The sequence below is a fragment of the Ranitomeya imitator genome, chromosome 6 (assembly GCF_032444005.1).
Source record: "Ranitomeya imitator isolate aRanImi1 chromosome 6, aRanImi1.pri, whole genome shotgun sequence".
Taxonomy (NCBI): Eukaryota; Metazoa; Chordata; class Amphibia; order Anura; family Dendrobatidae; genus Ranitomeya; species Ranitomeya imitator.
In genome coordinates this window covers 493,212,784-493,236,859 of record NC_091287.1, presented here as the reverse complement: position 1 = coordinate 493,236,859, position 24,076 = coordinate 493,212,784, and the positions used below count along the sequence as shown (strand labels likewise).

The following is a 24,076-nucleotide window of genomic DNA, read 5'->3' as shown; positions in this document are numbered from 1 at the left end:
ACATCATAATTGCGTTCCACAGGCGAAAACTTTCTGGAAAAAAAAGCACACGGTTTCATCAAAGAACCATCAGAATCCCTCTGAGACAAAACGGCCCCTGCCCCAATCTCAGAAGCGTCAACCTCAACCTGAAAAGGAAGAGAAACATCCGGCTGACGCAACACAGGGGCAGAAGTAAATCGGCGTTTAAGCTCCCGAAAGGCCTCAACAGCCGCAGAGGACCAATTCGTCACATCAGCGCCTTTCTTCGTCAAATCAGTAAGGGGCTTAACCACACTGGAAAAGTTGGCAATGAAACGGCGATAGAAATTAGCAAAGCCCAAAAATTTTTGAAGGCTCTTCACAGATGTGGGTTGAATCCAGTCATGAATAGCTTGGACCTTAACAGGATCCATTTCCATAGACGAGGGAGAAAAAATAAAACCCAAAAAAGAGACCTTCTGAACTCCGAATAGGCACTTAGACCCCTTCACAAATAAAGCATTATCACGAAGGATCTGGAACACCATCCTGACCTGCTTCACATGAGACTCCCAATCATTGGAAAAAATCTAAATATCATCCAAATATACAACCATGAATTTATCAAGATAATTGCGGAAAATATCATGCATGAAGGATTGGAACACAGATGGAGCATTAGAGAGCCCGAATGGCATCACAAGGTATTCAAAATGGCCTTCAGGCGTATTAAATGCAGTTTTCCATTCGTCACCCTGTTTAATACGAACAAGATTATATGCCCCTCGGAGGTCAATCTTAGTAAACCAACTAGCCCCCTTAATCTGAGCAAACAAATCAGAAAGCAAAGGCAAGGGGTATTGGAATTTGACCGTAATCTTATTAAGAAGACGATAATCTATACAGGGTCTCAAGGAGCCATCCTTCTTAGCAACAAAAAAGAAACCCGCTCCTAATGGTGACGAAGACGGCCGAATATGCCCCTTCTCCAAAGATTCCTTAACATAGCTCCGCATGGCGGCATGCTCTGGCACAGACAGATTGAAAAGTCGGCCCTTAGGGAACTTACAACCAGGAATCAAGTTAATAGCACAATCACAGTCCCTATGTGGAGGAAGGGAACTGGACTTGGGCTCATCAAATACATCCTGGAAATCCGACAAAAACTCAGGGACCTCAGAAGAGGGGGAAGAGGAAATTGACATCAAAGGAACGTCACTATGTACCCCTTGACAACCCCAACTAGTCACAGACATAGTTTTCCAATCCAGCACCGGATTATGTTACTGTAACCATGGAAAACCCAGTACAACAACATCATGCAGGTTATGCAACACCAGAAAACGGCAATTTTCCTGATGTGCAGGAGCCATGTACATGGTCATCTGCGTCCAGTACTGAGGTTTATCTTTGGCCAATGGTGTAGCATCAAAGGAATAGGGCTCTGCAAAGGCTGCAAGGAAAAACCACAGCGCCTGGCGAATTCTAAGTCCATTAAGTTCAGGGCAGCGCCTGAATCCACAAATGTCATGACAGAAAAGGACGACAATGAGGAAATCAGGGTCACAGATAAAAGATATTTAGGCTGTACAGTACTAATGGTAACAGACCTAGCGACCCTCCTAGTACGTTTAGGGCAAACAGAAATAACATGAGCAGAATCACCACAGTAAAAACACAGCCTATTCTGACGTCTGAATTCCTGCTGTTCTGTTCTAGTCAAAATCCTATCACATTGCATAGGTTCAGGACTCTGCTCAGAGGACACTGCCATATGGTACATAGCTTTGCGCTCGCGCAGCCGCCGATCAATCTGAATGGCTAGAGACATAGATTTGCTCAAACCAGTAGGCGTAGGGAAGCCCACCATAACATCTTTAAGGGCTTCAGAAAGACCTTTTCTGAAAATAGCAGCCAGAGCATCCTCATTCCATTTAGTGAGCACAGACCATTTCCTAAATTTCTGGCAGTATAATTCTGCCGCTTCCTGACCTTGACACAGGGCCAACAGGGTTTTTTCTGCATGATCCACAGAATTAGGTTCGTCATACAATAATCCGAGCGCTTGAAAAAATGCGTCTACATTCAGCAATGCCGGATCCCCTGATTCAAGGGAGAATGCCCAGTCCTGAGGGTCACCACGCAGCAAGGATATGATGATTTTAACTTGCTGAATGGGATCACCAGAAGAACGGGGTTTCAAAGCAAAAAACAATTTGCAGTTATTTTTAAAGTTCAAAAACTTGGATCTGTCCCCAAAAAACAAATCAGGAGTAGGAATTCTAGGCTTCAAAGCCGGAGTCTGGACAACATAATCTTGGATACTCTGTACTCTTGCAGCAAGCTGATGCACACGAGAAAACAAACCCTGAACATCCATGCCAGAGCATAAATCCCGAACCACCCAGAGATCAAGAGGAAAAAAAAGACAGAACAGAGCACAGAAAAAAAAATGGCTCAGAATTTTTTCCTTCTTTTGAGATGCATCTAATTCACTTTTGGCCACTTGTACTGTTATGATCTGGTTGTTTAGGAGCAACATGGGACGAGCTCTGAAGGACGTGGTACCTGTACTGACCACAGTCCCTAAGCTCAACACTACACTACAACACTAGAAGTAGCCGTGGGATGCTCCTGTCACTCCCTAGGCACTACCCCTAAAGATAGAAACAGGAAAACTATCTTGCCTCAGAGAAAATCCCCCAAAGGATAGATAGCCCCCCACAAGTAATGACTGTGAGTGGAGAGGGAAAAGACATACACAGAATGAAACCAGGATGAGCACAGGAGGCCAGTCTAGCTAGATAGATAGGACAGGATGGAATACTGTGCGGTCAGTATAAAACACTACAAAAAATCCACACAGAGTTTACAAAAATCTCCACACCTGACGAAAGGTGTGGAGGGTAAATCTGCTTCCCAGAGCTTCCAGCTACACAGAATTAATTCATACTGACAAGCTGGACAAACATAGAATGCACAGAACGGATAAGTCCACAACCTGTGGACAGAAAAGATAATCAGGATAACAGGGAAATCCAAAGAGATGTGAATCCAACCAGGAACCATTGACAAGTGGTACTGGCTGAAGAGAGAGCCAGGCATAAATAGCCGAGCAGAAAGACAATCAGTGGAAGCAGCTGCAGACTGCTAAATCCAAGGAGCAGCCATACCACTTAAAACCACCGGAGGGAGCCCAAGAGCAGAACTCACAAAAGTGCCACTTACAACCACCGGAGGGAGCCCAAGAGCGGAATTCACAACACACTGCTGAGAGCAGAAGAATCTCCAGTGAAGGTATCTACTGAATACCTTTCTGTGAATATCTCTTCTTTTTAAGAAAAAAAATGGCTGTTCACGGGGAATTCTGCATCAAGGTTGGCACTACACTACCTGACAGAAGTTATGCCACCTATCCATGTTATGTAAATAAAAGCTTATAATCTGACGTTAAATTCATTCATTGGTTGTATAAATGATTATTTTCAAAGCTAAAACCCTCCGAAATGTGCTTTAGGTTAAGAAAATAAATTGGCATCAATGCAGAAATATTGATCAGTTAATGGACACAGAATGGTCAGATTTTGGCAAGACAAAAGTTTTGTCGCCCACAGGAAGTAATGTGAAATTCAAACTAATAATTAAGTTAAAATACAAATATATGTTGCATAACATTGGTGAATGAAGTTGTGGTGCTATTAGAGTCATATTTAATATTTTGTGTGACTTCCATGAGCTTGAAGGACTGCATCCATGCGGTTCAACAACGATTCATACAATTTATTAATGAAATCATCAGGAATAGCAAAGAATGCAGTGTTACATGCCTCCCAGAGTTCATCTAGATTCTTTGGTTTTGTCTTCCAAGCTTCCTCTTTCATCCTACCCCAAACATGCTCAATGATGTTCATGTCTGGTGACTGGGCTGGCCAGTCCTTGAGCACCTTGATCTTTTTTGCCTGGAGGAACTTTGTTGTAGAGATGGATGTATGAGATGGAGCACCATCTTGCTGCAGAATTTGACCCCTTTTATGATTTTGAATATAAGAGGTAGCTAATACTTCTTGATAATTTAGGCTATTGATATTACCTTCCACCTTGAAAATGTTTCGCACACCCCCATACTGAATGTAACCCCAGACCATGTTCTTTCCACCACTAAATTTAACTGCTTTCTGGGTGTAATTTGGATCCATACGGGCTCCAGTAGGTCTCCTGCAGTATTTGCGGAGGCTGTGGTGTAATTCTACTGAAGACTCATCAGAGAAATCCACCTTCTGCCACTTTTCCAGCATCCATCTGTTTAGCAGGCTGTGGGACTTTGGAAATGCCACACTTTTTTTATTAGCCTTTTGTTAGCGCTGGCTTCTGGGCACTGATTCGATCATGGAAGCCTTTTCGAGACAGAATCCTACAAACTGTTCTAGTTAACACAGGGACTTGAGGTGCCCAGGCCTGTTGGAGCTCTGCTGCAGTGGAACAGGGGCTTGCTTTGGATTTTCTAACCAACAAATGTTCCTCCTGAGCAGTTGTCTTGCGGGGTCTGCCGGACCTGGGCTTGTCAAACACATCTCCAGTCTCTTCAAATCTTTTTTTAATTCTTTGTACTTGACGCTGAGACACATTAAAGGTGCCAGCCACCTCTGCAGTGGATCTGGTCTTCAGCCTGATAATCCAGGCTTTGGTCGCAGGGTGGATTTTTGGCATGTTGTCAGAGCTCAAGTTGCAGTTCAAGTGAAGGTCTGGGGTGCTGAGCTTCTTTTTATACACGCACACACTAATTAACCGATCATTTACTGAGCACAGGTGAGGATATAAACTAGGATTGGGTGCATTATATGACCAGGCGATAAAACTTTTGTCTTGCCAAAATCTGACCATTCTGTGTCCATTAACTGATCAGTATTTCTGCATTGATGCCAATTTATTTTCTTAACTTAAACCACATTTTGGAGGGTTTCAGCTTTCAAAAGAATAATTTATACAACCAATGGATGAATATAACGTCAGGTTATAAGCTTTTATTTACATAACATGGATAAGCGGCATAACTTCTGTCAGGGAGTGTAGTTTGTTAGTATGCGCCAATGTGGACTGTCCTGCGAATACTTGCTGCGGAGACGGTGCACAGCAAATCTGCTATGTGTAAAATTACCATTAGCCACAACAAATGTGTTGTTGCTTAGTTGCTATAGATTAAATAATGGGACGCAGAGCAAGAACCATTGTTATACTGTTTTTTTGCATTCTGGGAGTAGAGAGATGTTATCTCATAGTTCTTTAGCTCCCATCTCCCAGGCAGTCAGTTTGGGGGGTGGGGGCGGGGGCATATGGGCAGAAGATCAGAGCTGACAGCACTTTGAGAAGACAACTGCAATTTTGTTTGAAATGAGAAGTTCAGCTCTGCTGTACTGTGTTGGTTATAATCAGGTGTAACTCAGCAGCAGAGCTGACAGCACTATGAGAAGACAACTTCTGCTGCAAATGTGTTTGTAATGAAACAAAGTTCAGTTCTGCTGTACTTTGTTAGTTGTAATCACAGACAGCTCTGCAGAGAGATCATACTGTCAGTCATTACATGTCTCACACTGGTAACACTCCCTCTAATTAAAAATAAGCTGTGGAGGCTGATTCTCGAGGAGATCTGTGTCCCGTCCATGAATCTAAACAGCTCATTTACATATGAAACAAATATGGACTACTCTTTAATAAAACGGATCACAGATATCAGGGTATCATTTTATTAAGCTTCCTATGACCTGATGGCCGATATAGACAGCATCGGAGGGTTGATCCTACAGACAGATTCCCTTTAAACAGCTATGCTTTGTAGGACATTGTAGTAATATAAAATTTCTCCATAAGATATCGTTTTCCTCAGTTTTGTGTCATTCTCTTAAAATTTTGGATTTGGTTTAGAGCAGAAGGACCCAACTTTATTGATATTGTCACAAGTGTGTCACGTCCTGATGTGACCTCTGGGGTATCTGGGATCAGAAGGTCACCATGTTTAATCGATTGCTGGTCCTTTATAGTGTCCGTTTCTCTAGTACCTTGAATTGGAGTGGATTTACTTTTAGCTTGAGTACTCAGCTGTAGCACCTTGTGACCACTCCCTTCCACTATATAAACCAACTGCTGGCTTCATTCCTTGCCAGTTCTAGATCTTCTATACTGACCTCATTGAAGGAGCCTGTCTCACGATAAGCTCAGGTGTTCGTTCTGTTGCAACAGTGGAGTTTCCTTATTAGAGAAGCTGAGGAGTGTTATTTGTTTTGTCTTGTCTCACCTGTTTGCTTTACCTTTCTCGTGTTGTCTTATTGTAGTAGTGGGACTAGTATCTTGCTGGCCTGTCCACTAGACAGGGTAAGTTCAGGGCCAATGAGGGCTTAGGCACATGGATGCACACAGGGGAATGACCCATCTAAGGACTATAGGGAGTGCAGGGATCTGACTCAAGCTTATGCTAAGAGGTGACCCCTCTAACTTCTCCCTATTGCCAGGGCATTCCTTGTACATATTCCCTGGCAGGGCTGCCATCAGGGCATTACTACCCTTACTGCTTTATGGGGCCCGGTGAGCAGAAGCAAATAGGGGGGAGGTCCAAACCCAGTCCAAGCCCCACCACTCTTTTGCTTCTGCTCACGAGGCTGCAGGGTATAACAATGTACTGTGCGGTGCACATCTTGGCCCAGAGAGCTTTCCTGGTACTGCATGGCCCAGGGGAGCTCCCTCCGCCTCTTCTTTGACATGTTGGTGACAGCGCCTACGCGATGTTTGCGCTCCACTCGCCAGGATAACAAAAGTGGATTTTTTTGTTGTTTTTTTTAAAAGAAATAAATAAGTGTGGGGGGAGCAGATGATGATGAATTGAGGGTTGTGGAATGAGGGAAAGTGAATGATGATGTATTGAGGTGGGGGGACAGCAAATGATAATGATATATTCAAGGTGAGGGAAGTAAAAGATAATGTATTGAGAATAAGGGATGTGGAACAATAAGTGATGATGAACTGGGGTGAGGGGCAGCAAATAAGGTTAATTTGATGGTGGGGAGAGTAACTTACTGTATGTATTGAGTGTGGGGGAGAGGAAATTATGCTGTATTGATGGTGAGGGAGAGCAAATGATGATGAATTGATGTTGGAAGTGAACAGTTGACAATGAATAGAGGGTGGGAGTGGAAGAGAGAGAATGTGACATAATCAATTGGGGCAGAGGGGGGCATGTAAATATAATGAATTGGGGGATAGTGAGGTATTGAATGGGGATGTTGAGGATGCAGGAGTGTGACTGGTAGTGAATTGTGGGATAAGGAGTACAGGTGCTTATTTATATATTTATTGGGTAGGGAAACTGGCAATTTATAGTTAGTGGGGGCATAGTGGTGGATTTCAGTTTATATTTGGAATAATGGATTGCATAATAACTAATGCGAAGATGAAGGACTTCAACTAGAGACGTCACCGGTGAGTCAGTGTGTTAACCTGTACACTGACACTATATACAGAGCTCCTATGTATAGTGTCACTGGTGATCTCTCTGTTACCTGTACACTGACACTATACACTGTATACTATGTACAGAACTCCTGTGTATAATGGCACTTATGGTATTGCTGTATTCAGTCACTATGTGGTGATAATATATGGTTTGGTCATGGTGTGGCATTATTTGTTCCTTGTATGTGATATTATTCGGTCACTATGTTGTGGTAATATGTGCTCTAGTCATGATGTGGCAGTATTTGTTCCTCCTGTGTGTTATCATTTGGTAACTATGTGGTGGTAATATGTGATCTGGTCATGGTGTTTTGGTATTTGTTCCATGTATGTGGTATTATTGGTCATTTTAAAAACGGTATGTGACATATTGTCTTAAAATAAATAAAATCTAACTACAATGAGGATTGGATATTTTAAGAAATGTTTAATAGGTTAAAGTAGAGTAGGTCCCTGCCAAAAGAGTCTACCTTGTCATGGTGGCAGGCTTAAAAAATATTTTGTACAAAACAAAAGCTGATGGCTATATATGTGATATGGTGTTTGATGGGAACTGTTAATGTGTGATTGGTGAGGACGTGGTGCAGAAATGGAGTTTTTCCAAGAGTCGGTGGTGGGACTTTGGAAGGTTCGATGGGTAGAGGCCGAGCTGGGGTGAAGCCTAGGCAGAGTCTCAAAATTGCCTGAAAATTTTGCCAGTATGTAGCCCTGAAATTCCTGGTGGCAGCCCTGTTCCTTGGTGTTCACCTCTTGTTGTGCCGCACACTGAGCATCCTGTTGCCAACAGCGTAACAGGTGTACCTCATATATTCACACACAGACATTGCTCGTAGAGGAGCTATTGAATCATGTCCGTCCAACCACATAACTTGGCAGGGAGACTGCTGTAATGGTTTCGGCCACCCGTACATCATGTAGCATTCAAGCCTCATTATCACTGACCCACATAACTCCTCCGTCTCACATTTTTGAATACTAAGGTGCAAATCTAATCTTGTGGTTCATGAACAATATTTCCAAAATCAATTTGTTATCTGCACTAACTAATTGGCTGTTAATGACACTAATCTTTGCCAAATCTTCTGCTCAGTGGATCCTTTATTATGATCCCATTGCTCCTAGAGAACCAACATGTAGTAATATGCCCAGAATATAACCATTAACATGAGTTTCTGTCCCTAGTAGAGCTCACAGACTAGTTTTGCTCAGACCCACACACTAGATCTAATTTCATAGCCAATTAACTTTTTAGTATATTTGTGAAGAGTGGGAGGAAATCCGAGAACCTAGAGGAAACCCATGAAAACAGATGTTACGTTTTAGGTGGATTTATCCCCTAGAGCTGATCTCCGGTTTTTGCTATGAAACTTCATGTGGAAAAGTTCATCAGGGCACGGCATTAAACAATCTGCTTTAGGTAAATAAAAAAGAAAATGTTTTATCTGATGTATTAAACCCTCTCACTGCCATAGAGCAGACACAGATGAAAGAATAAGGCCTATACATGTCTGTAATGTCTGGGTGACTTAAATCACCACTCCAGCGTTTCCTTTTATTGCAGTGTTGGAGTGGTGCCACTAATGTAATTTCCCTGCGCCTAGTCTTAAACGTATCCACTGCTTTCTTCAGCTCTTCAAGGCACCGCTCCTATCCTATCTATCTTGTGACCGCAGCTCCTGAGTGACCGGAAGTCAGAGGTAACGGTTACAAGTAGGGATGAGCGGACTCCTGGATGTTCGGATTCGTCAGGTTCAACCATACTTTAGTCCAAAGTTCAGTTTGCGTACCCAAACTTGAACCCGAAGCCCACAGAAGTCAATGGGGGTCCTGTTATGATCTGGTGGTTTAGGAGCAACATGGGACGAGCTCTGAAGGAGGTGGTACCTGTACTGACCGCAGTCCCTAAGCTCAACACAACACTAGAAGTAGCCGTGGGATGCTCCTGTCACTCCCTAGGCACCTCGTCACAGCCTGAGAACTAACTACCCCTAAAGATAGAAACAGGAAAACTATCTTGCCTCAGAGAAAATCCCCAAAGGATAGATAGCCCCCCACAAGTAATGACTGTGAGTGGAGAGGGAAAAGACATACACAGAAAGAAACCAGGATGTAGCACAGGAGGCCAGTCTAGCTAGATAGCTGGGACAGGATAGAATGCTGTGCGGTCAGTATTAAAAACTACAAAAATCCACACAGAGTTTACAAAAATCTCCACACCTGACTAAAGGTGTGGAGGGTAAATCTGCTTCCCAGAGCTTCCAGCTTAACTGAATTAATCCATACTGACAAGCTGGACAAAACATAGAATGCACAGAACGAATAAGTCCACAACATGTGGACAGAAAAGAGCAAAGCAAGGACTTAACTTTGCTGAACTGGTCAGGATATCAGGGAAATCCAAGAGAGATGTGAATCCAACCAGGAACCATTGACAAGTGGCACTGGCTGAAGGGAAGAGCCAGGCATAAATAGCCGAGCAGAAAGACAATCAGTGGAAGCAGCTGCAGACTGCTAAATCCAAGGAGCAGCCATACCACTTAAAACCACCGGAGGGAGCCCAAGAGCAGAATTCACAACAGTACCCCCCCTTGAGGAGGGGTCACCGAACCCTCACCAGAGCCCCCAGGCCGATCAGGACGAGCCAAGTGAAAAGCACGAACCAAATCGGCGGCATGGACATCAGAGGCAACAACCCAAGAATTATCCTCCTGGCCACAACCCTTCCACTTGACAAGATACTGAAGCCTCCGCCTCGAAAAACGACAATCCAAAATTTTCTCAACCTCATATTCCAACTCTCCCTCAACCAACATCGGGGCAGGAGGATCAACCGAGGGAACAACGGGCACCACATATCTCCGCAACAAAGATCTATGGAAAACATTATGAATGGCAAAAGAGGCTGGAAGAGCCAAACGAAAAGACACCGGATTGATAATTTCAGAAATCTTATAAGGACCAATAAACCGAGGCTTAAACTTAGGGGAAGAAACCTTCATAGGAACATGACGAGAAGACAACCAAACCAAATCCCCCACACGAAGCCGGGGACCAACACACCGACGACGGTTAGCAAAACGTTGAGCCTTTTCCTGAGACAACGTCAAATTGTCCACCACATGAGTCCAAATCTGCTGCAGCCTGTCCACCACAGAATCCACACCAGGACAATCAGAAGGCTCAAGCTGCCCCGAAGAAAAACGAGGATGAAAACCAAAATTACAAAAGAAAGGTGAAACCAAAGTAGCCGAACTAGCCCTATTATTAAGGGCAAACTCGGCCAACGGCAAGAAAGCCACCCAATCATCCTGATCAGCAGACACAAAGCATCTCAAATAGGTTTCCAAGGTCTGATTAGTTCGCTCAGTTTGGCCATTAGTCTGAGGATGAAACGCCGAAGAAAAAGACAAATCAATGCCCATCCTAGCACAAAAGGCCCGCCAAAACCTAGAGACAAACTGAGAACCTCTGTCAGACACAATATTCTCCGGAATGCTATGCAAACGAACCACATGCTGAAAAAACAATGGAACCAAATCTGAGGAGGAAGGCAACTTAGGCAAAGGTACCAGATGGACCAATTTAGAGAACCGGTCACAAACAACCCAGATAACAGACATCTTCTGGGAAACAGGAAGATCCGAAATAAAATCTATGGAAATATGCGTCCAGGGCCTCTCAGGGACTGGCAAAGGCAAAAGCAACCCACTAGCGCGGGAACAGCAAGGCTTGGCCCGGGCGCAAGTCCCACAGGACTGCACAAAAGCACGCACATCGCGCGACAAGGAAGGCCACCAAAAGGACCTAGCAACCAAATCTCTGGTACCAAAAATCCCAGGATGACCAGCCAACACTGAAAAATGAACCTCAGAAATTACCTTACTTGTCCATCTATCAGGAACAAACAGCTTCCCCACTGGACAGCGGTCAGGCTTATCAGCCTGAAATTCCCGAAGCACCCGCCGCAAATCAGGGGAGATGGCAGAAAGAATCACCCCTTCCTTAAGAATGCCAACCGGCTCAAGGACTCCAGGAGAATCATGCGAAAAACTCCTAGAGAGGGCATCAGCCTTAACATTCTTAGATCCCGGAAGATACGAGACCACAAAATCAAAACGGGAGAAAAACAGGGACCATCGAGCCTGTCTAGGATTCAGCCGCTTGGCCGACTCAAGGTAAATCAGATTCTTATGATCAGTCAAGACCACAACACGGTGCTTAGTTCCCTCAAGCTAATGTCGCCACTCCTCAAACGCCCACTTCATAGCCAACAACTCCCGATTGCCGACATCATAATTGCGTTCCGCAGGCGAAAACTTTCTGGAAAAAAAAGCACACGGTTTCATCAAAGAACCATCAGAATCCCTCTGAGACAAAACGGCCCCTGCCCCAATCTCAGAAGCGTCAACCTCAACCTGAAAAGGAAGAGAAACATCCGGCTGACGCAACACAGGGGCAGAAGTAAATCGGTGTTTAAGCTCCCGAAAGGCCTCAACAGCTGCAGAGGACCAATTCGTCACATCAGCGCCTTTCTTCGTCAAATCAGTAAGGGGCTTAACCACACTGGAAAAGTTGGCAATGAAACGGCGATAGAAATTAGCAAAGCCCAAAAATTTTTGAAGGCTCTTCACAGATGTGGGTTGAATCCAGTCATGAATAGCTTGGACCTTAACAGGATCCATTTCCATAGACGAGGGAGAAAAAATAAAACCCAAAAAAGAGACCTTCTGAACTCCGAATAGGCACTTAGACCCCTTCACAAATAAAGCATTATCACGAAGGATCTGGAATACCATCCTGACCTGCTTCACATGAGACTCCCAATCATCGGAAAAAATCAAAATATCATCCAAATATACAACCATGAATTTATCAAGATAATTGCGGAAAATATCATGCATGAAAGATTGGAACACAGATGGAGCATTAGAGAGCCCGAATGGCATCACGAGGTATTCAAAATGGCCTTCGGGCGTATTAAATGCAGTTTTCCATTCGTCACCCTGTTTAATACGAACAAGATTATATGCCCCTCGGAAGTCAATCTTAGTGAACCAACTAGCCCCCTTAATCTGAGCAAACAAATCAGAAAGCAAAGGCAAGGGGTATTGGAATTTGACCGTGATCTTATTAAGAAGACGATAATCTATACAGGGTCTCAAGGAGCCATCCTTCTTAGCAACAAAAAAGAAACCCGCTCCCAAAGGTGATGAAGACAGCCGAATATGCCCCTTCTCCAAAGATTCATTAACATAAGTCCGCATGGCGGCATGCTCTGGCACAGACAGATTGAAAAGTCGGCCCTTAGGGAACTTACAACCTGGAATCAAGTTAATAGCACAATTACAGTCCCTATGTGGAGGAAGGGAACTGGACTTGGGCTCATCAAATACATCCTGGAAATCCGACAAAAACTCAGGGACCTCAGAAGAGGGGGAAGAGGAAATTGACATCAAAGGAACGTCACTATGTACCCCTTGACAACCCCAACTAGTCACAGACATAGTTTTCCAATCCAGCACCGGATTATGTTCCTGTAACCATGGAAAACCCAGAACAACAACATCATGCAGGTTATGCAACACCAGAAAACGGCAATCTTCCTGATGTGCTGGAGCCATGTACATGGTCATCTGCGTCCAGTACTGAGGTTTATCCTTGGCCAATGGTGTAGCATCAATGCCCCTCAAAGGAATAGGGCTCTGCAAAGGCTGCAAGGAAAAACCACAGCGCCTGGCGAATTCTAAGTCCATTAAGTTCAGGGTAGCGCCTGAATCCACAAATGCCATGACAGAAAATGACGACAATGAGCAAATCAGGGTCACAGATAAAAGAAATTTAGGCTGTACAGTACTGATGGTAACAGACCTAGCGACCCTCCTAGTACGCTTAGGGCAATCAGAAATAACATGAGCAGAATCACCACAGTAAAAACACAGCCTATTCTGACGTCTGAATTCCTGCCGTTCTGTTCTAGTCAAAATCCTATCGCATTGCATAGGCTCAGGACTCTGCTCAGAGGACACTGCCCTATGGTGCACAGCTTTGAGCTCGCGCAGACGCCGATCAATCTGAATGGCTAGAGACATAGATTCGCTCAAACCAGCAGGCGTAGGGAAGCCCACCATAACATCTTTAAGGGCTTCAGAAAGACCTTTTCTGAAAATAGCAGCCAGAGCATCCTCATTCCATTAAGTGAGCACAGACCATTTCCTTAATTTCTGGCAGTATAATTCTGCCGCTTCCTGACCTTGACACAGGGCCAACAGGGTTTTTTCTGCATGATCCACAGAATTAGGTTCGTCATACAATAATCCGAGCGCTTGAAAAAATGCGTCTACATTCAGCAATGCCGGATCCCCTGATTCAAGGGAGAATGCCCAGTCCTGAGGGTCACCACTCAGCAAGGATATGATGATTTTAACTTGCTGAATGGGATCACCAGAAGAACGGGGTTTCAAAGCAAAAAACAATTTGCAGTTATTTTTAAAGTTCAAAAACTTGGATCTGTCCCCAAAAAACAAATCAGGAGTAGGAATTTTAGGCTCCAAAGCCGGAGTCTGGACAACATAATCTTGGATACTCTGTACTCTTGCAGCAAGTTGATCCACACGAGAAAACAAACCCTGAACATCCATGCCAAAGCATAAATTCTGAACCACCCAGAGATCAAGAGGAAAAAAAAGACAAAACAGAGCACAGAAAAAAAAATGGCTCAGAATTTTTTTTTCCTTCGGTTGAGATGCATTTAATTCATTTTTGGCCACTTGTACTGTTATGATCTGGTTGTTTAGGAGCAACATGGGACGAGCTCTGAAGGAGGTGGTACCTGTACTGACCGCAGTCCCTAAGCTCAACACAACACTAGAAGTAGCCGTGGGATGCTCCTGTCACTCCCTAGGCACCTCGTCACAGCCTGAGAACTAACTACCCCTAAAGATAGAAACAGGAAAACTATCTTGCCTCAGAGAAAATCCCCAAAGGATAGATAGCCCCCCACAAGTAATGGCTGTGAGTGGAGAGGGAAAAGACATACACAGAATGAAACCAGGATGAGCACAGGAGGCCAGTCTAGCTAGATAGATTGGACAGGATAGAATACTGTGCGGTCAGTATTAAAAACTACAAAAATCCACACAGAGTTTACAAAAATCTCCACACCTGACTAAAGGTGTGGAGGGTAAATCTGCTTCCCAGAGCTTCCAGCTTAACTGAATTAATCCATACTGACAAGCTGGACAAAACATAGAATGCACAGAACGAATAAGTCCACAACATGTGGACAGAAAAGAGCAAAGCAAGGACTTAACTTTGCTGAACTGGTCAGGATATCAGGGAAATCCAAGAGAGATGTGAATCCAACCAGGAACCATTGACAAGTGGCACTGGCTGAAGAGAGAGCCAGGCATAAATAGCCGAGCAGAAAGACAATCAGTGGAAGCAGCTGCAGACTGCTAAATCCAAGGAGCAGCCATACCACTTAAAACCACCGGAGGGAGCCCAAGAGCAGAATTCACAACAGGGTCCGAACACTGGTGCCCTAAAATGGTCATAGTAAGTAAGGGCTAGGAAGCAGAGTGCCCCCCCCCCCAAAAAAAAAAAAGAAAAGAAAAATCTCTCTCTGTCCTCTAAAACAGACTTAAGAAAGAAGTTCGTTTTCAGAATGTAGAAGTTCGGGTTGTCTGTCCTATCACCTGTTGGGTGCAGCTTTAAACACCTTACCCTACTGGTGTTTCCTGCTGGTGGTGGACTTTGATGGATTCATTCACTTTGCTATAATTTGTTTTGGTTGCAGTTGTTTTGTGTGTGATTCCTTTACTCCTTAGGGAACTTCTTCTCAGGCGATCCGAGGAGCTGCAAAGTACATTCAGAATAAGCCACCGTCAAGTGGAGGCGCCAGTGTGTTATCTTAGGGTCCCAACCTCCACCGTCAGGTACAGATAGACCAGGGTCAGAGAAGGGCATTTCCTGCCAGAGTCAGGTGTTTGTTTCCCTGGTTTGTTCATTACCCATATGAATGTCCTTTGGCAGTCATAACATTTATCACCAGCAGGTAATACAGAAGGGGAAGATATTTAAAGCTGCACACGACAGGTGATAGGGCAGACAAACAAAGTAAATTAAAAACACCTGTTACCCAAAACCACCAAAAACAAAGATAGTGGAACTAAAACACTCCAAGAAAAGGTGTATTTGTTGTGGCTCAGCGGAAAGAGACACCAGCCACAAAACAGAGTATCAAGAGTTACAGAAGATGACACCTATTTACTTAATTTTATTTCTCACAATGGCCACTACAGAGCTACACTGTAGTATATATCCAGCTGCTGCTGTTGGACCCCCACCAATTTGATATTGTGCAGGTGATATTTGCATCTACATGAAATAATAGAAAGGATGTCATTACTGCAGGACCATCACCATGCATCGGAGTGGCTTGAGATTCAATAGGTAAGTAATGGTTATTTTTTTTGTTATATTCACAACTGTTGGCCATGTTTCTTCAAATGCCCAAATCATTGACGGCAGTGGTGGTGACCCATCACAGCATTTGATTGGCTGAGGAGGTATTTCCAGCCATTTCCATTATAAAAAAAGAGTTCCAGCCATTTCCATTGTTACAAGATGGAACCAGAACCAGATGAGTTCTGCAGGGAATCAATCTTACTTCTTTTAGTTCTTTGCTACTTCTTAGCTTTCTTTAAAAATTTGGTTAATGTAAGGTAAAAAAAACAAAAACTTTAATATATCTATAGGAAGCAAGCATACAGCTATTACAGACAAGATATAGGATAGGATAATGCTAGTAAGGCCGGGGTCACACTCAGCGTAGGGAAATACGGTCTGTTTTTTACAGGCATAATACGCAGAAATGTTCCCTAAATAGTGATCCGTATGTCATCCGTAGGCAGGGTGTGGCTGCGTATTTTGCGCATGTCATCCTCCGTATATCATCCGTACTGCGTTTTTTTCTCGCAACCTTGCAAAATGGACATATAATGGATCCATGGGTTCAAATATTCGTGAAAACATATATACAGTATATATATATATATATATATATATATATATATCAGCAGGTACAGACTGGGGCTGAAGTTCAGCCCTGGCATTTGAAATCACACAGCCCCATGTTGTCCCATCCCCATGAACCAGATGGGATATATTACTAATATTACCCTGGATGGAGGAAAAGAAGATTTTCTACAAGACCAATATTTCTAATGATAACCGTGGCCTGCTGGGGTAAGTGATGGAGTCAGCGACTTTGTGCTCCATCACAACTCTTAACAGTATGGGTATCTTGAGAACAACAATTCTGTTAACAACATAGCAGACAAGGCAGCCCGTGACCAGACAGGCCCTTCTGGCATTTGCAAGAATTGCCAGATGGCCAGTCCGGCCCTGTATGTCAGTGAGACACATATATATTTATGTGTATTTAAGCTAGATAGCTTAAAAGCCGGAAATTCAATTGCCGGCTTTTGCTATCTCCTACCCAAACCCGACAGGATATGAGACATGATTTACATATAGTATGTATAGTATGTATGTATGTATAGTATATCCCTTATTTTTTTTACATATTCCTCACTAATAATGTTAGCAGAGTGTGTGTGCAAAATTTGGTGGCTCTAGGTGTTAAAATAAACGGTTAAATCACGGAAAAAACTGGCGTGGGCTCCTGCTCAATTTTCTCTGCCAGAGAGGGAAAGCCAGTGAAGATATTAATAGCCTAGAGAGGGACCATGGTTATTGCCCCCCCCCCCCTCCGGCTAAAAACATTGCCCCAGCCACCCCAGAAAAGGCACATATGTAAGATGAGAAAATATTCAGAAAAATTCCCACGCCAGAGTTCATATGAGTTTATGCCAGCAGGGGGCGCATCACTGCAAGTCTGTGATGCTACATTCCCCTGCATTCCATTCATTCCCCAGTTTTTACAACCAGGAGCAACAGCTGCATTAGCAGGTTCCTGGCTGTAAAATTATTTAGCCCCTTCAGATGGATTTACAGCATGGAACATGACTGCACGCCAGCAGAGTATGGGATATTGTTGCTTTTTTCTTTTTTTTCTTTTACAGAACGAGGGTCTTCAGGTGGATTAAGCGTACAATAAAGATTTTACAAACCCTTGTGTGTATTTATTTCATTAAAATACTTTATTCATAATGTGTGTGTGTATTATTAACCCTTTACTACTATTGGATTAATAATGGATAGGTGTCTTATTGACATCTTTCCATTATTAACCTGGCTTAATGTCACCTTACAATAGCAAGGTGACATTAACCCCTTATTACCCCATATCCCACCACTACTCAGGAGTGGGAAGAGAGAGGCTAAGTGCCAGAATAGGCGCATCTTACAGATGTGCCTTTTCTGGGGTGGCGGGGCAGATGTTTTTAGCCAGGGGGGGCAATATCCATGGTCCTTCTCTAGGCTATTAATTTCTGTCCTCAGTCACTGGCTTTCCCACTCTGGCAGAGAAAATTGCCCGGGAGCCCACGCCATTTTTTTCCGTGATTTAACCCTTTATTTTAACAGCTAGAGCCCCCAAATTTTGCACACACACTCTACTAACATTAGCAGTAAGGAATATGTAAAAAATAAGGGCTATGAAATTTACTGTATGTAAACCATGTCTCATATCCTGTCGGGTTTGATAAGGAGAACACCGCTGCATATTTCTCGCAAGTCACATTGATGGTCCGTATGTAATCCATATTTTTCTCTCCCCCATAGACTTTCAATGGCGGATTTTTTTGCGCAATACGCTGAAACGCAGCATGCTGCGATTTTCTACGCACATAAAATACAGCTGCAAAATATATGGCAGATACGAGCTGCCCCATAGAGAATCATTGGTCCGTGTGCAATGCGTAGTTTTTGTGCCTCTCATATGTCCGTAAAACTCTCTAGTGTGACGCCAGCCTAAGACTATGCTATACATGTATATACAGTGGGGCAAAAAAGTATTTAGTCAGTCAGCAATAGTGCAAGTTCCACCACTTAAAAAGATGAGAGGCGTCTGTAATTTACATCATAGGTAGACCTCAACTATGGGAGACAAACTGAGAAAAAAAATCCAGAAAATCAGATTGTCTGTTTTTTTATCATTTTATTTGCATATTATGGTGGAAAATAAGTATTTGGTCAGAAACAAACAATCAAGATTTCTGGCTCTCACAGACCTGTAACTTCTTCTTTAAGAGTCTCCTCTTTCCTCCACTCATTACCTGTAGTAATGGCACCTGTTTAAACTTGTTATCAGTATAAAAAGACACCTGTGCACACCCTCAAACAGTCTGACTCCAAACTCCACTATGGTGAAGACCAAAGAGCTGTCAAAGGACACCAGAAACAAAATTGTAGCCCTGCACCAGGCTGGGAAGACTGAATCTGCAATAGCCAACCAGCTTGGAGTGAAGAAATCAACAGTGGGAGCAATAATTATAAAATGGAAGACATACAAGACCACTGATAATCTCCCTCGATCTGGGGCTCCACGCAAAATCCCACCCCGTGGGGTCAGAATGATCACAAGAACGGTGAGCAAAAATCCCAGAACCACGCGGGGGGACCTAGTGAATGAACTGCAGAGAGCTGGGACCAATGTAACAAGGCCTACCATAAGTAACACACTACGCCACCATGGACTCAGATCCTGCAGTGCCAGACGTGTCCCACTGCTTAAGCCAGTACATGTCCGGGCCCGTCTGAAGTTTGCTAGAGAGCACTTGGATGATCCAGAGGAGTTTTGGGAGAATGTCCTATGGTCTGATGAAACCAAACTGGAACTGTTTGGTAGAAACACAACTTGTCGTGTTTGGAGGAAAAAGAATACTGAGTTGCATCCATCAAACACCATACCTACTGTAAAGCATGGTGGTGGAAACATCATGCTTTGGGGCTGTTTCTCCGCAAAGGGGCCAGGACGACTGATCCAGGTACATGAAAGAATGAATGGGGCCATGTATCGTGAGATTTTGAGTGCAAACCTCCTTCCATCAGCAAGGGCATTAAAGATGAAACGTGGCTGGGTCTTTCAACATGACAATGATCCAAAGCACACCGCCAGGGCAACGAAGGAGTGGCTTCGTAAGAAGCATTTCAAGGTCCTGGAGTGGCCTAGCCAGTCTCCAGATCTCAACCCTATAGAAAACCTTTGGAGAGAGTTGAAAGTCCGTGTTGCCAAGCGAAAAGCCAAAAACATCACTGCTCTAGAGGAGATCTGCATGGAGGAATGGGCCAACATACCAACAACAGTGTGTGGCAACCTTGTGAAGACTTACAGAAAACGTTTGACCTCTGTCATTGCCAACAAAGGATATATTACAAAGTATTGAGATGAAATTTTGTTTCTGACCAAATACTTATTTTCCACCATAATAAGCAAATAAAATGATAAAAAAAACAGACAATGTGATTTTCTGGATTTTTTTTTCTCAGTTTGTCTCCCATAGTTGAGGTCTACCTATGATGTAAATTACAGACGCCTCTCATCTTTTTAAGTGGTGGAACTATCACTATTGCTGACTGACTAAATACTTTTTTGCCCCACTGTACTTATTATGCTGCTATCTTATGTGTGCACTATATATATTTTGTATTATATGCTTTATACGGTTTTATTCTTTTTTTTTAGTTGTCGATTATTGTGCCTTGGGTACCCACGGGTGTCAGCACGAGTGTTTGAACTCCAACGATTCATATGTCTGTCAGTGTCGACCCGGCTTTCTTCTGAATCCTGATAAGAAGACTTGTCGGAGTAAGCAAACTCTTTGTCCTTGTTCTGTAAATATCGATGTCAGGGTAAATTAGAAGCAGACAGGACTATTCCTCCGCTGTTTTGCTGATTCTGTCATATTCTCATGAAAGTCACCTTGGTTCCCCGCGACTTCTGACTTGTTTTCCTCTATAAATAAAAGTGTTTTCCGTAGTTGACACTGGGAACATTTAATAGATTAATATCTACAGAAATAAGTAGAGGAGCGGACATATCATTGGTGCAACCTGAAAAGCCACACAGGAGCCCAAGAGGTAAGTGGCCACGTCTGCCTCCAACGCAGATGGAATTGTGATGAACTATTAGGGTATGTGCACACATTCAGATTTTTGTGTTTTTTTTCGCGATAAAAACGCTATAAAAACGCATTGAAATTGCATACATATGCATCCTATCATTTAGAATGCATTCTGCAATTTTCGTCCACATGATGCGTTTTTTTCTGTGAAAAAAAACGCAACGCGGTAAAAAACCAGCATGTTCATAAATTTTGCGGATTTTTTGTATTTTTCCCACTATTCTATGCATTGGGAAAAAACGCACAAAAAACGCATAAAAAACGCAAAAAAAACGCATGCGGATTTCTGGCAGAAATGTCCGGGTTTTTGTCAGGAAATTTCTGCAAGAAACCCTGACGCGTGCACATAGCCTCAAACTACAAGGGGCCCCTATATTGTTCTTAAACAGGGGACACTTCTGTCTGTTTCCGCTCCTGGAAAAATTCTTCACCTTCGAGTGGTTTTTATTTTACAAACCAGTTCTGATATAAACCATGCACCCTCATATCATTTACTATTGATGGCGGCTTATTTTTTTTTAGGACCGGATTACTGTGCGTTGTCTAATCATGGCTGTCAGCACGAGTGTGTTAATACCGATGATTCCTATAACTGTAAGTGTCGGCCAGGACATTCACTTAATGCAGACAAGAAAACTTGCACAAGTAAGTTTCTTTCCTTCTTTCCCCTCATAGTTACAGATATAGTCAATTGTTGCACCATGTCCCACTACACGGGAGGATAGTTGTCATTGGGAGTAACGCTGCTTATATCCTCTAAAAACCATAGACATTATTATATCTCATTAACAAACACCATAATCCATGTGGTATGAAAAGTGGACGGGAATCCAATGAGGACCACCGTAATAACAAGCTACCCAAATATTCTTTCTGATAATAACTATAAATTTCTGATAATGCCAACTATAGACTTAATAATCCCTATTTATCACCTGAACTGATACTGCCTAATAGGCACGGATTGGCGCCCTAATAGGCACGGATTGGCGCCCTAGTAGTCACGGATTGGCGCCCTAATAGGCACGGATTGGCGCCCCCGCTGCTCGTCAGTTCTCCCTCACTCTCCCTGTTATGCCCTGATAAATTGAGCTAAATGGCAGAAAATGAGTGACATCCTAATCTAGTGCATAGATATTTCTAACATATAAATATGTAGAAACTGCCTCGACGCGTTTCTCTGTCCATTCAGTTCATCAGGAGGCTCAGTTGATGGAAAAAGATCATGATAGCTGTAAATTCATGGTGAGAGGATCACAGGCTGAAATGGTCTAACTGGTAGCGCCAAGTCTGGGCTTTACATGTGCTTCTGAATTAATTAGCTAGCCCATTCCCCACTTCCCCCTTGGTAAATATTCTATTAAAATGCATCGGGCTCCCCTGTTCCCACTATCTTAAATGCGCATGCGCCTGTGACAAATTGAACACTAGAGGTTGAATTTTGCGTTATGACCTAATGCATATGCGCCACTATGCCAAATCATTCATCTGCCCCATTGAATAACATTAGTCCGAATGCTGTATGTTTTTTTAATGGATAGCACTTGGACCGAAAATAAAGTTGTGTGTACGAACCCTAAGGGAAGTAAAAAGGTCATCTACTATTGGACAACTTATCATTATTGGCCCAAGATGCTTCATTTTTTTAAAAAGATATGTATACTGACAGCCCCAACAACGGATCTATACCCCTATTAGCAAAATCTCCATTAAAAATTCGATATTAGAATACCATTGCTCATGGAGGCAATATAGAGCAGTACTCAACTTGCTTTTGCATCCATGATATAAAGCCGTAGTTTTACTTTATGCTGCTGTAAAGGGTCAATGAACAAAATAGCAAACCAAATATTTAACTGTAATAACAGACAATTAAAATTCAATACAATAATAAAAGTTAAATGTGGCCGCTATAAACCATGAATGGCAGACCATTTGGTATACTGCGTAAAAACCAAGGAACCAAATATATGGAATTCAAAGAATTATTATATATGGGAAAAATTTAAAAGGACAAATATTTATATGAGAAAAATATATCTTTATTGAATATAACTTATAAAAAGTGGCACTGCAAAGTGTGTCTGTACTTGGAGAAATAATCTATATGTGCTATAAAACAATTATATATATATATATATATATATATAAAAATATTCTAATGAATATATAGCACAACAGGGAACGGACACAAGAGAAGGGGGAATTTAGAAACAATTGTATAATAACAGACCAATTTAATCACTTGGACCACAAGGCGTGCAAACATGCATATAGAAACGCATATATATATATATATATATATATATATATATATATATATATAGATATAGATATATATATATATATATATATATATATATATATACAGTATGCATAAATAAACAGAACAAATGTGATAAAATATATTATTGTACACTCCAGGACATATATAAATGTGCAAGCAAAAAAAGGGTGTAAACTAAGCATAAAATATATGCGTGGTTCTAAGTTCTGCCATCCTCCTGACCTAGTCCCTGTCTATTCTCTCTGGTTTTGACCCGGTTAATAACTGTCATCTGCTAGCTCGATTCACCAGCCATCAGCTACTTCATGGACGCAACCCAGGGTTCCCTGTTGTAAGTCAAGATACTTGGATAGGAGTTAAAGGTTGAAGGCCAGGGTACCTCTGGGACTTGATAAGTGGATTGGCTTGTGCAAACTCCGTTCAAGTCCTATTAATAATCTTAATTTTTATATAGCGCTAACATATTCCGCAGCGCTTTACAGGTTGCACACATTATCGTCGCAGTCCCCATTGGGGCTCACAATCTAAATTCCCTATCAGTATGTTTTGGACTGTGGGAGGAAACCCATGCAAACACGGAGAGAACGTACAAACTCTTTGGAGATGTTGTCTTTAGTGGGGCTTGAACCCAGGACTCCAGCGCTGCAAGGCTGCTGTGCTATCCACTGCGCCACCGTGCTGCCAGTTAAGACCTGCCAGTTTGCCACAGTCTTCTCTCACAATTAGGCCGGCGTCACACACAGCGTAAAACAATACGGTCCGTATATTACGGCCGTAATACGCTGAAAAGTCCCCAAAAAAATGGTCCGTTGCTCCTCCGTAGGCAGGCTGTGTCAGCGTTTTTTGCGCATGGCATCCTCCGTATGTAATCCGTATGGCATCCGTACTGCGTGGTTTTCTCGCAGGCTTGCAAAACCAACATACCGCTATAGAAGTGATCCATGTGTCCCAAAAAGAAAAGAATATATATATATATATGTCAGTAGACACATATATATATATATATATATTAATACTTATTCCAGCGCTATACAGCTTGAAAGCCGGTAATTCAATTACCGGCTTTTTCTTTCTCCTTCATAAAACCCGACATGATTTGAGACATGGTTTACATACAGTAAACCATGTCTTCTCTCCATTTTTTTTGCAGATTCCACACTACTAATGTTAGTAGTGTGTATCTGCAAAATTTGGCCGTTCTAGCTCTTAAAATAAAGGGTTAACTGGCGGAAAAAATTGG

General features: G+C 42.7%; 1 protein-coding gene across 1 annotated transcript in view; it reads left to right on the top strand.

Annotated features, from left to right (window-relative positions):
* MATN2 (matrilin 2) overlaps positions 1 to 24,076 on the top strand; it is a 169,946-nt gene that overhangs the window by 61,116 nt on the left and 84,754 nt on the right. Inside the window, exons 6-7 of the mRNA XM_069731663.1 lie at positions 20,111 to 20,233; positions 21,072 to 21,194. Coding sequence (XP_069587764.1) covers positions 20,111 to 20,233; positions 21,072 to 21,194 — 246 coding nt within the window. The remainder of the gene's footprint in view (positions 1 to 20,110; positions 20,234 to 21,071; positions 21,195 to 24,076) is intronic.